The sequence below is a fragment of the Carica papaya genome, chromosome 8 (genome assembly GCF_054855325.1).
Source record: "Carica papaya isolate Zhongbai chromosome 8, ASM5485532v1, whole genome shotgun sequence".
Lineage (NCBI taxonomy): Eukaryota > Viridiplantae > Streptophyta > Magnoliopsida > Brassicales > Caricaceae > Carica > Carica papaya.
The window spans coordinates 28,427,845-28,442,416 of NC_142316.1; the positions used below are offsets into that span (position 1 = coordinate 28,427,845).

General features: G+C 31.5%; 1 protein-coding gene and 1 pseudogene across 2 annotated transcripts; one reads left to right on the plus strand and one right to left on the minus strand.

Moving 5' to 3' along the window:
- Positions 1–2,129: 2,129 nt before the first annotated feature.
- Positions 2,130–6,546, minus strand: LOC110813166 (carboxyl-terminal proteinase, putative (DUF239)). Its single transcript, XM_022040195.2, has 7 exons — positions 5,610–6,546; positions 5,391–5,477; positions 5,059–5,268; positions 4,329–4,493; positions 4,109–4,162; positions 3,826–3,972; positions 2,130–2,888 (listed from the first exon to the last, which is right to left on the minus strand). The coding sequence occupies exons 1-7, from the start codon at positions 5,985–5,987 to the stop codon at positions 2,511–2,513; spliced, it is 1,419 nt and encodes a 472-aa protein (XP_021895887.1). The 5' UTR covers positions 5,988–6,546; the 3' UTR covers positions 2,130–2,510.
- Positions 6,547–13,547: 7,001 nt separating this feature from the next.
- LOC110813118 (uncharacterized) lies at positions 13,548–14,572 on the plus strand (annotated as a pseudogene). Its single transcript, XR_015814089.1, has 2 exons — positions 13,548–13,866; positions 13,971–14,572. The product of XR_015814089.1 is annotated as an uncharacterized LOC110813118 (transcript).

Sequence of the window (14,572 nt, forward strand, 5' to 3'; positions counted from 1 at the left end):
ATTATTTAGAATTTTACGAAATTGCTTTTACACGTGCTCAATTTATAGGGAATTTTCACGTGATAAAATAATTTTTTAACATAAATAGAAAATAATTATTAACGTTAAAAGAAATTATTTAATTTTTTAAAAAAAAGAAGTGTAAAAAGTTCTTTGGTCATATTAATTATTAGAAAAAAAATACGCAGATATCCATCCCTTTCAATTAAGAATGGGACACGGGGAAGGCCTTAAATGAGCTCAACAGCAAGGAGGGTGTGATTAAAGATGGGATATATGGTTCCGATCCCAATCGCCTTCTAATTTATAAAATCACTTAATAAGGAGACTCAAAATATCTTATGATATGTATATATACATATAGACGTGGTAAATCTTTGAACACTTCCATTCAGTCAAAAAGAGTACACTGTACGTAGCGCATTCAATATTGGATTTTATATAAAAGATAAAAAGTAAAGATATTTTAAATACTTGGTGGGTTCAGAAGATTATCTCGTTTTGGATTTAAAGCTTGGGTTAGCCCATTTGATTACTTTAGCCCATTAGTGATCTCTGGTGGGCTGGTCTACCGAAGGCCCGGAAGTGACCCCCCCTTCCAATCAAGGGATAAAATCCTCTTGTTTTAATTCTTTAGCAGACATGCTTAAATCTCACTCAATATTCATTTTTGAGCTGTTTTTTTCATTCTAAATTTTGTTTAGATGATAATTTATTTTTTAATTCTCGTGTAGAAATAGTCTTATTCTGGTTTTGGACTAAAAAATAAGCCACATCAAATAATATTTGGCCCGATCCTTGTCCCATACAATAGGGGACTAAGAAAACTATTTAGATCATAGAAGAGTAGAATGAATCAAAATTTTAAAAACAATATACATATAAATTATCCTTGATCTTTAATCTACTTGGATTCAATCTGATTTTAAATTGATAAATGTTGCTAGCCTTTGTGATTGGAGTTGCGACAATGGCTGGTGGGGCTAATTGAGATAGCTACGGCTATTTAATTCAAGTATCCCACCATAGTATTTGTATTCTCAGTGGTGCTTCCATTATAACCTCATCCAAATACTCTTGCCGTTCAAGTAAAGATGATGTTTTTGAGTGCTTGCCACTGCACCGACTCAACTTTATTTCTTCTCTCTTTCCATTTCCTACATCTTCCACAAGTGACTTCTTTCACATTTTGATCATCATCATCATCATCATCATTTCTTTGTCACCTTAATTAATAACAAGTAACTATTCCAAAGTTAATTTCTTACCGAGAAACCTGAAATAATTGTAGGGATGACATATATACACACACATATATATTGTTTTAAAGGTAGTTAGCTAGGAGAGAGGCTTTTCGATCGGCGCAGAGTTTCATCGGCGCAGAGTTTCGTGTGTGAATGGGATTGAGTAAATGATTATAGGGTCGGTTTAATGTAGTTGACACTAATTGGAGGAGATTCTTGGGTTTTAGGTAAGGCTCGCATTTATTACTACACGAGTTCTGTTGGCTGACTTTAGGTGATTGTGAACGTAAGCTTTAAGCAAAAGATAGTCTCCAAGTTCAAACAATTTCTCGTGGGAACGCATTTCCGATCTTGCTCATTCCCATTCCTTTTCTTTATTTGTTGTTTCCATATATATATATATATATATATATTGTATATATGGATAATGCTCAACTAATTTCTTTACTGTTGGTTCTTCTCCAATTGGGTCTGCATGCATAATGCTCAACTAATTACATGTGCTATATATAGCTTATAGAACTTTTAAAGTTGAAGTATTAAAACCATTAAATTAACCAAAGATTGCAGAAGACCTAATTATGTGAAAGATTGGGCAGGCAAGCGTCAGGAGGGTTTCAAGTTTTCAACAAAGTACTTGCAGAAAATGGGATCCACCTATATTTACCACTGACAACACCACACCTAAGTTTTAGTATGGAAGAATTATGAATTTATGTGAGGGATTCATCAAGACCCAAACTGAACCCTCCCTCCTCTTCACCCCTTTTCTTTTTCCCTTACCCAATTTGAACTGAACTTTGATAACTCAAAAGTCTGAAGTTGCCAACCTTTTCATTCCTTTAGAAAAGAAATTAACTTGAAAGCTGAGACAAGGGAGAAAAAGAGACCAAAAATCCATAGTATATTAACTATTTCCTTTACTCCACATTTACAGATAAGTCCTCTAAAGGTGGTGTAATTAATGGAATATCACCCGTTAGTTAACCCAAAAAAAGAACATAATCGAGAAGAAAAAAATTGGATTAATAATAAGGAGAAATAATTATGAGAATTACCCAAAAAAAACTCACTCAATGATCTGGAGAAAAGAAAACCCAAAATCACCCAGAAAATTTAACAAAAAAGGAGTCGAAAAAAAGTGAAGAATATATTAATAATTAATTACTTTTAAAAAAAGAAAGAAAAAAAAAAAAAAAGCTTTGCAGCCCTATATATATATATATATATATATATATATTATATACCCTTTAATTAATTTTTGGTTTAGGGACACCTCCCATTTCTTCCAGGTCCTCCGTAGTAAAAATAATTGCCCCAGACTCTGTTGATCCCTCCTTGAATGTCGTAGCAGTTTGGATGGTCAGCTAAAACCCTTAGATTTGATAATGGGATTAAGTTATTATCCCAATCAACAACCTGCAGGTTCCTAAAATAAGAAGCTTTTCCAAACCCTTCGCCGGCGAAATGGCCGCTTCCCATTTGTGTGGATGTATGCGAACCAGACGGCCTGGAGTTGACCACTTCTCCACCAAACTGTACCATGCTTGCATGATCTCTCAAGTGGGTAAACAAAAATGATGGCCAGTACCCGACTAGAACACCCGACCCGAATTCTAGCCACCAATTTCCATGCTTCGGATCCTGCATTACCCATTAACCTTTCACATCAAATTTCAAATAAAAGGAACATTTTCAAACTCTTTACTCGTGTTAATAAAAGATGACACACATACCATAACAACTTTAAAAAAATAAAAATAAAAAACACACACACACACACAATCCACAATTTAAATCCAGATTTTTATAAAAAAAAAGTGTATAGTTAATGTATATAACAAAGTAATATGTAAAAAGAAGAAAAAGCTTGGAGGGTTTTAAAAGATTTAAAAAACAAAAACAAAAAGAAGAAAGAAAGAAAAAAGCAATCTTGGTTTGCAGAAATGTCATGGAGTAAAAAAAGTGCAATGGTTGTTGAAGTATAAGGTGACAAAGTTCATGAAAATAATGAAAAATAAAAGAGTGAGTGGTCACTACTCAATTGGAAATTTTTCTCTTTCCTTTTTTTTCTTTTTTTATTTTTCATTTTTTATTTTTTATTTTAAAAAAAAAAAGAGAATCTCAAAAGCACAAAAGCGCGCGTATAGGAAATTACACATTGTTTAGATGTAGCAGTGCACGCGAGCATGTATCATGTATATTGTATTCTAATATCTCTATTCGTATATCATCATCATTAAAGTTATTGATAATTACTTATTAGCCATTCTTCTCTGTACCCATTTTAGGTGCAGCCAATCTAATCATAATATGCCAGGTGTACGGAGGATCAACTTTGACCATCACCATTGCTTTGACTTTTCCAACTTGGATAAAAAGTATTTAGATCGGATGGTCAGGAGTCCACGTGTACACACATGAGTGGGTAAACATCTCTTCCCAATGACCCACCCTTAACCTTCACTAAATAACCGTAAAAACTGCCAATTCAGTAGTTTCTTTTTTCTGACTTATCTTAATTACTTCCATTTGGTTTAATCCACAATATATATTTATATATATAGATATATATGTTTACCTTCCAAATCAATAAGCTGATATCAAATTGGCCGCCATTATAGGATGAGGTTGGAGAAATTGCAGCTCCGATTACAATTCTATTATTAGTCTGAACAAAACCGGAGCACAGCAGATTGTAGCAGCCAGTAGCTTGATACGCGTCACTCTGCAACAATAATCATGAAAACTCATCATTCCTTATTATATTTTCTTATGCTTCAAGCGAGGAATTCAATTCATGGATAACAAATGAATATATATATATATATATATATGCATAAAATTATATATAATATACTCACCGTCCAATAAGTAAAGAACCTAGGATAGCTATCCCCGTACAACTCTGGGCTTACCTGCGGACAATTAAATGAAAATATTTAGCTTCCATGGCTACAAAAATACAATGAAAATAGCAAGAGAATTTAACAGTGTTTGATTTAATTTGAATTTTTGTATTCTGAAAATGAAAAAAATTGATATGAGGAGAGACATAGAGATGAGATATAATGACAGACTTGCCTGCCAACCAGCTTCAATGGTGTTAAGATCATTACCAAAAGAACCAGAGATGATCCACATTTGTGATAAGCTAAATTCATTTTGATTTGAAACTCGGGGTGCCCACACGTTTATGCTCGCCTTTGCTCCAAAATATTGCTCTCCACTCACGTATCCAACAGCGTGCTGCAACCCATAAACAATTACCAATCGTCAAACTCACTGGGATTAACACACACATATATATTGTTTAAACCATGGAAGTCTTTAATCACTACAACTAGAAAATGGTTATGTAAATGAAACCCAACTACTAAATTTCAAAAAGAGAACTGAGAACACCAGAAAACTCCCAGTTTGGTGTTTTTGATTTTTTCAAATTGCAGACTGAATTTTCTTTTTTCTTTTTTCTTTTTTTTTAAATATAAGAGAGATTTGAAAGAAAAAGGAACATAAAAGAAGAAGCAAATTATGTCTCTTTAGGTCCATCCAAGAAGAAAGCAGTGCTTTTGTATCTCAACTCCTTCGCTCATTCTTTTATGTGCTAAACAAGCTGGTCATCTTTTGAAAAAGGGGACTCCAAGAAAGAGAAACAACTACCATGCCTCCTCTGCCATTTTCTTTGACCACTTTCCTTCACTATTTTGAAGAATTGAAAACAAAAAATAAAAAGAAAAAATAAATCTAATTTACCCAGTAGTTTACTGTTAATTTTTGTTTTTTTTTCTGGTGGGTATTTGTATATACGTACTTCATGATCATTGCCACTTGAATCTCTTCTAACACGTCTTATTTTCCTTCCAAATCGTCGAAGAGAACTTGCCCTTAACATGTCCTCTTCATTTGTTCTCCTGATTGGAATTGTCCCCCCGGGACATGTTTCCCCTGACAAACTCCATAACTGGAATGTTTCAGACATCGAACCTGTTGGGTTACGGCCTCCTGGTCTCTCTGGTAGATCCTGCAATTTTAACATGATAAATTCAATTTGGTCAAATCCAATGTATGAGCAGAAAGAGATTTAAAGCACAGTAAAATTAGGGAAAAAAAAAAAAAAAAAAAAACAGAGCAAAATTCACTCACCAAGGGTTTCTGTCCTCTCAAAAGAGGATGATCGAAAGCTGGTTGATGATGAGATAAAACACAATCGATTATATCACCATCCGGACTCTGCATCCCATAAACACACCGAAAAAGGAAAAGAAGGAGAAAACAACACAAACATGTGAGTCTCAAAAGACAGATGGAAAAAGGAATGTGAGATTATGATAAGAAAGCAGAGATGAAGATGAAGGGAATTGCCTGAATTGTCTTGACAGCAGGCTTGTTGATCCTGCTGAGGTGTTGTCTTATTCTTTTCAACTTCTGCAACTCTTTCTCCGGCCGGAAAGTTTGATTGGTTGCATGTGAATTGTTTGTTTCCAAGGAATAGACGGGAGAAAATGAAGAAGCAACAAGAAGAAAGAATACAAAAAGAGGAATGAGGGGGAAGATCTTAGACCAGCTAGACGCCATATTTGAGGAATTTTCTTTTGATGTTTCTCCGACTAAATCTGTATGCAATTGTCGTATACATTGGTTCTGTCTTGTTGTGTGATGAAAAAAATAAGACTGTTTATTCCTCGTTCTTGCCCATTGAAACACATCTCCCATCAAATCCACCCAGCATATAATCACCATTCTAAGGAACCCAGTTCCACTCTCACCATTTCCAAAGCTATTCAATTCAAACCCCCCAAAATAAGAATAAGAATACACACAAAAAAAAGAAAAAAATGAGAAGAAGAAGAAGAAGAACAATCTCTCAACTTTCAGTCTCTCTCTCTCTCTGTTTCTAATTCTACTGCCTCAGTTTCTAATACCTTGTTGGTTTTTATGTTCTGACAAGCAGAGGTTCCCAGGCATGAGGTGATTAAAGAAAACAGAGAAACTGGTTGGATTTTCTTAAAGTTTTGCCCATGTGGTAATGGTGATATAAATACTGGGTAGTGATGAAATCATGCTGCTATTTTAAAATTTTTTTGAAGAGAAAAATAAAAAAATAGAGGTGAGAGAAGAAGAGAGTGTTTCCAGTCTCCAATACAAGGACTGAAACTTTAGCTTTATTGGTGTGAAGATTATAGGGCAAAATGGTACAGTTCTGTTATTCTTTACTTTGGTTGTATGAGGACAGATTGGAATTACACTCCATTCTGGATTTCCAAAGTTCCTTGCTTTGCCCTCTTCTCTTTCTCACTTCCCTAGATGTTCTCTGTGTCAGCTCATTTTTATTTTTTATTTCCCTTCAAAAATTATTTTTCCTTTTCTCATAAAAATTATATAAAATCAATTATCTGGTGTACCCATCACCAGAGTAATTACGCAAGGTATGAATTCAGAGCTGTTCGATTTTTGAGACAGTCAAACGCGAACAAGAAATCAACGTTATCACTGGTCTTAATTTGCGACAAGGAGTTGTCATGAAACTACTGCATCTTTTCTACGCTGTCGTATTCCACAAGTGAAGGTGAAGCAATTTTTTCTTTTTTTTTTTTTTTTTTTTGTCGTGTAGGATTAATAATGTGTTGGTACAGGTGCACCTCCAGCTGCATGCTTATACATGCATATGCATATTCATTAAGCATAATATTTTGGGTGGCTCAATTTTGATTTTTCTAGCTAACCTTTTAATCCTCCGTTACCACTAAACACGTCTATTAATATCATTAACAGCTATTGGTTTAATGTTTCGTTATCAATATTTAAATAAGATTCGAGTTAATTCGTAAATTTTATTTCCAAATTTTGAATATTTACTCGATTAAATTATTTTATTTCATTAAGTTTCCTTTTGGATTAATATATATTTTCTTAAATAAATAACATATTTTTTAAGAGTTGAATGGACATAAGAAAATAATTATAGTTTGAATTAATTATTTCAAAATGAAAGGGTAAGATAGTAATCTCCCTCATTTTATTCGTTAAAAAAACCATGGATATCAGATATCCTTTCAATTGCCTCTTACGTTTCTTCATTTTTCTTTAAAAAAAAAAAACCTACCTCTTGTGTTGTAATAAAATATGATGCTTAATTCTTAGATTAATATATTAATTATGTCTCCATTTCCAAAATATATATACATATATATACTAATTATGTCTCACATACTTATAGAATCTCTAATACTAAAGAAATATATTTTCTAGAATATTGCACCCTTTTATAAATTTTGACAATTATAGTTACATATAAATTTTATGATTAACAAAGTTTATATTATTTTAATTTAAAAATACGAATTTATTTTAATTATATTTTCCTGAACATACTATATAATTTCCTTTTTAGATTATTTTGTTATCATTAATATAAAAACATACCATAATCTCTCAAAGTTGCCAATTAATTACACAATTTTTAACACGAGAAAATATATAAAAATAAGACTGTTAAATCGTAATTATGATGTCATGGTCAGAGATAAGTGACATCACTTCACACCAGGAGCTTCTCCAGTCCACTTGTCCAGTCTCTACCATCATATTCAGGAAAGTATTTATATTCACTTCTTCTTCTGGATAGAAAATGTACAAATGAAAAATAGATATATGGATTTTGTGTTTGTAAATAATTAAAAAAAGGATAACATCGTACATTTTTTTTAATTTAATTTAAATAATTTATTATCGAAGCTGATTATTTTATAATTTATAATAATCCAATTAGATTTTATACGGTATATATAAAAATTATTTAATTAAAAAAAGTGGGACTAAAGTATCCATAAGGTTGCCCATAATGATGCCTGCATCTTATCACTTAATTTTATTTTAATTTAATTTAAATCATAAAGTAATTTAAACTTTCTATTATTACATTTACACCCCTGATAAATATCTTTTGTCGTTTCCGACCCCTACCCCTCGGTATTTCCTTAAAAAGTACCATTAAAAAAAACTAGCAACATTTCTTTTCTTAATTAAAAATTTTGTACTTTTAATGTAGACTATTTGTTGCTAATATAAGGCATTAATGCATGGATGATATTAATTAATATAATTAAATTTTGTGGTCCTGAGGGATACCCAATAATATAATAGTATATGCATGCGATGGATGAAAATTATTCTGTAATAATAATTAATAATCCGATAGAAATATAAATTTAGTATAAAATTATTAAATCAGAATTGAAGAGAAATATTTAAATTGAGCAAATGCAATAAATGTGTTAATTAAGGAAGGTAGTTGAGAGAAGTGAGCAATTGAAAGCATTAACTATCGTACTTTAAGGTCTAATCCTTGAAATCTAAACATAAAATTTTTAAGCATTATATTTAATAAGATCCAATCTGAATTTATAATTTTTACTGATAAAAAAATTATAAATTATCTCATAAAAATGATTGATAAGTATGAAATAATATAGATATATATTCAATTAATTAGTATTTTCTTTTTTTTTAAAAAAAAAGGATGTATTGAGACTAATGAAAAACAAAAAGAAATTAAATATGGTTTTATTATTGCTGATTATTAAATTTTTAAATAATTTTGTACTAAAAATAAATGTGAGAAGAATTTAATCATATGTGTATGTAGATGTGTAATAGACTCAAATTAAAAGTATTACGCGTAGGGAAACTCAACTACCAGCCTTCAATGAGGTCTGTAACAAGCAAAATACGGCACGAATAATTGTATAAAATGAATTTTGCTAATTATATAAAATGTCTAAATTCATTTGCTATTTGAAGCTCTAATTATTTAATTTTACAAAATAATCCCTAATGCATTACATACATACATACATATATATATATAAACATCATTTAGCCTATATTTACTTATTATTACTTTTTTTTTTTTTTTTTTACTCCACATAACTAGTATCTCTATTTCCAACATGAAAATTATAATGATAAACTGTATATCTTAAGTCAATTAATTAATTAATTAGGTCTCAAAAAATTAATTAACCATCTTAAACAAGTGCAGGCAGTTTTAATTGTCATAGCTAATGAATTAATTGATTAAAAAATAATAATAATAATAATAATAATAAAGTGAGAGACATTTCCTTTGCGGTAATTAAATATTTTATTTAATCAATTAGTTGATAGGGTAAAGGGAAATGTTGAGGTTGGAGTTGGAGGAGGATTCCCCTTTTTGGGGTTGGAAGAAATTACCATTCATGGAATGAATCTTCGTTAATGAATTCAGTGTTTCACTTTTCATCTCATCGACATATCAAATTCTTATATTCCACTACAAATGTCTTTAAAACATAATTAATTAATCGTCTACTAATCAACCCATTACATATATATATATACTTTAATTCTTAACCCTAAGACATATGAAATTATAGAATTGGATGACTGACTACCAGAGTTAATTAAGTGAAAATTATAGTTATTTCTGTATGTTTGTTTTAAATTAGTTTTGTGATTGGAATGTGACCTAACAAAAGCTGAACTTATCAACTACAGTAATGGTCTCTAATTATGTTAAATTATGTGTGTGTGTTTGTTCACATAATATTGGTTCATAAATGTGTATATATATATAGAAGTAAATTACTGGGTGTGGTATTGAAATGCAATGATGGTGTCCCCAAATTTGATAGGAATTTAGAAAGTGGGGTTTTGTTGCACAATATGTAAGTTGGACACTCGAGAAGTGTGCCTTTTTGACTTGCAAAAATGCACATTTGGGTTGCATTGACTCTAAGAAGATGATTTGAATGTCACTTCACCAGGATTTATTTGTGCTGGTAACTATCACTATTTCATTTTACTATTTGGTCACCCCCATACATAAAGATGTGTATATATATATATATTATTCTTAATTACCAGAGAAGAGAAATGTCCATGGCTGCTTCCTTCTTTTTCTGTCGGCATCAACATGTGAGACATGTACACATACATATATTATATGGTTTGATGCTCATGGACCTAAAATCTGAATGGTGGGATCCAAATTGACCAGCTACCCCACTTTTCATCCTCACTTTTACAACTTCAAACTGACCGACTTCTTTCATTTTTACTGCATGCCCTCCAATATAATTTAATTAAATCAAACACATTCAGAGATTATATTGATAACTTAATTTTTTACATTTATATATATTTTATTTTAATTTTCTAGAAGTGCAAATTGTGATGAGTTGAGATAAGAAGCAAAGTTTAGCTTTTTAGGGTACAAACATAAAATAATTCCAATTAGGAAACCTAGTACTGAGGTAAGCAGATTCTGGAAGAGAGTAATTAATTAGTGGGTTGTGAATTAAGGTGGGTAATGATGAGATTAGTTTTGAAATCCATGATTTTGTTTAGGAGCAGCTTCTGATTTTAGTCAGACGAGATCATGCCTTCAAACCCTACACGCAACTCCACACGTTTAATATATATACTTATTAACATAAATCTATAAACATCCTCCTTACTAATTAGCTAGGAATAAAGTATTATGTCATGCCATTTAAATGAATGACGTAACAACACATTAAGATATATTACACATTGTTAATTATGTATTATCGTTACTTATGGCGTATGTATATATATGTATGTATATGTATGTACAGTTCATCAAATATATATTAAGAAATATTAATTATAATATGTGATGTGGCTCAACATATTATATTCCGTGTAGTTGATCAAGTTGGCAAGAAAACCCAAGGAAAAAGTGTTGGGTGAATAGTGATTGTAAAATGGAAGAATGGGATCAAAGCATCTTTGGAATTGGAAGGGTAAGCAGTTAAAAAGTGGGAATAATAATAAAGGGGGAATGAATTATAAGACCCACATCAAAAGAAGAGAGAATAGAATCATGAGAGAAGAAAAGAAGGGTACTCCTAGTTTATCACTTCAAATCATATCATATTTTTATATATATATATATATATATACCTTTCTCCTCTATCTACACATTTACATACATACGCCATACATACACACACACACACATGTATATACATATGTATACACGTGTGTATGGTGTATGGATCATGTATACGGTTTGCTTTTTTCTCAAAGTGTGTGTTTGAATATTTAAATACAAAAGTCTCTTGAAAGGTGAAAAAGAAGGCTTTCTAGCATGGAACTGCGGTGTTAGAGCAATCATTTTGTCTAAGCTCTGCAGGCTCAGCTTTCCTAGTTTTAAGAGGCTTATACATATATATACAAACCAATAAAAAACTTTCATATGCTTGTTAAAAAGATTTTTGGCAAACAGACGCGCAATATTAATTAATTGCAGCAATTCATTTTAAAGCTTTATGTACACACACACACATATATATATATATATATCCATTATTATTATTATTATTATTTAATTTGGGCTCTAAAATTGTAAACCATGATTTAGGAGGGTGGCATTGTCTTCTTCTGTTTCTTTTTTCTTTTGGAGGGTGGCGTTGAGGGTTTGTGATGGTTGTAAGCATGCTGAATCGCATCATGTCATGATGGGTTTACATGGGCCAACCATACCATTTTACTGATGCATGATGATGATGATGATGTAGTGCAAACTAAGTACATATATAATTTGAAGGGGGCGAAATGTCCTTTTGCATTGCTTGGTATGGAGAAGACACATGATGATTAATCACATTCATATGTTCCAATTCCATCAATTTACATTAAGCTTCATCATACTCAAAAAACTTTTGATTATTATTTCCAACAGATGCCATTTGCCCCAAGACGGTCTTTAAAATTGTTTGTATTTTTTTTTTTTGTTTTTTTAATACCAAACGGACCATCCATGAGGCCCATTACAATCGGGCCTGGGCCTAACATCTTACCATTCATGAATTGGTGGCTTTTTATTCCCAATTTATAAAAAAATTATTATATTGTATTTTTAATATGACGTGAGTATCATAATTAAAAAAAAAATTAAATATTTCTTCTGCCAAAAAGAAAATAGTATTTGGAGTTGATTATGTTTTTAACGAATCCCTCTCTAAGGTCACCACTCGTGGTTCTCAAGTTGCGGACTCACCATTGATGATGGTCAAGCTTTTTATACATATTAAACAAACATAAGAACTTAATTAATTAAAAATTAATTACGTATTTGACAGCACTGTCATGTAATAAATCTATTAATAGTGTTGATAGTATTTAACAGACATTGTACTAATACAAATATTTTTTTTTTTGAAGTAAATAAATTTAAATATTTAAAAATAATAAAAACATTAATATAATATTTATGATTAACCAAATTAATTAAGAGCTACAATCGGAAAATTATTATTAGGTTAAAATGATTTAAGTTAGTGTAGAATGGTCAAAGAACTAAAACTTTATTAATTTTAAATTGTATATTACGTGATTTTAAATTAAAAATTGTAAAAAAAAAAAAATGTAAAGTAAAATTTGTAAATGTTTTAAAATAAAATTTTAATTTATAAAACTAAACATCAAACGCATGCCTTTATGAAATATAGAAAGCCAATATTTTCAAATTAATTGCTTACCCATCCACAATTAATATATGAACAACCTTCTCAAAAGGTAGAAAATGACAAAAAAAAAAAACAAGATGCTGCCGCTTGTTTTGAATTTGCTGAGATGGAGGAACCCATTAACTTCCAACATGTTAATATATAAATAGTTTTTGCATCCTTTTTCTCTCTTAAAAATGCATAATTATTAAATTATTTCTATTCAAATTTTAGAGTCATAATTTATGGAATTTAAATTTAAAGTAAGTTCAGCTTGGTTTCTTCCTATCTAATTTACAAATTTTGTTCACCTGTGAATTAAATTAGACGAATGATTGCTCTCCGAAGTAATTGGTGATCTCATGCAAAATCTTGTGTCCCTCTCTTTTCTTTTCAAGGGGGATTTTTCTTGGTTTATTTTCAGCAAAAGTTTAAGTGGTGGGGGGTCCTTTGTTTTTTTTTTCTCTAATGGATTTCTTATGTCGTACAAATTTTCTTAATTCCTTCGATACAAGTTAATTATACTTGAGAGATTATTCATGGGTACGAGATCTTTTTCGCATTATTTTCTGCAGCAAAGTGGAGGTGACGTGATCTAATTTGTAAAGGATTTATTTATATCTGCCATGGCATCAAAAATTCAAATCAAAATAAACTAAAAGAATCATTCAGAGTGGGAGCAGTAAACATGAAGTATCTTGTCAATTGCCACATGGCTTTCTCTTTTAAGGGAAAAGAAAGATGTTAGTGGACAAAACTTGACTGAATAATTGAAAAAGTATTATAACTTGGAAAGAAAAGACATGACTTTTAGGAGACTAAGTTGGCTATATAGGCCAGAGCAGAGGCTCTTGCTTCTTCAATAAATCTTTAGTGATCTATAGCAAGTGTAAGAAAATGAAGAGCTCGGTTTTCTTTCTGTTTGTAATAATAACGGCAATATCATATTCAGTGAGATTGGGTGACGCAGTAGCTGAACCGCCAGAATACACTCTACTACAATCAGAACCAGACTTTGAGGTCAGACTCTACAAAGAATCCTGGTGGATGACTGCTCTTGTGCAAGGAACTTCCTTTGAGAAGTCGACCAAAGATGGCTTTCACAGGTATGACCTGCTTTTTCTCCTTACACCCATGTTTGGTTGCTGAGGAAATTAAAATTATATATTAATTCCATGACAGTGGAACAAACTATACCATCTATCTGCAGGTTGTATCAATATATCCATGGAGACAACCTCAACTCTACTGGACTTCCAATGACAGCTCCAGCGTTAAGCAATCATCACACTGGTTTGAATATTTGGTAAGGTATTATGTGCCTGCCAAGTATGGGAATGTCCCTCCTCAGCCGTCTCCAGAACTGAATTTGCAGGTTGAGACATGGAAGAAACAGTGTGTGGCAGTAAGGAAGTTTACAGGGTTTGCCAAGGACGATAATGTAGATCAACAAGTAAAAGCTCTTGCTTTGAGTATAGGAAGACACGCACACTTCAGTGAAAAGGAAAAAGGAGTTCAAAATGGGAGCACCACAACGCTTTACTCTATTGCGCAGTACACTTCACCACATCGCCTTACTGGGCGTTTGAATGAAGTCTGGATCAATGTTGCAGCTGGCTTTACCGAACAAGGGTGCCCCGGCGCTCTGGGTAACAAATAATGATTTGCTTTATGTTTAGTTACAAAATACCTTGTGGAAATAATATGCCCCATCTTTACATGATATGGGGAGCTGTATAAACTTAAGCATTCATATGTTCCACGTAAAAATCTACTTGGAGAAATTTGAGAGAGATTCACTTGGCATGGGAA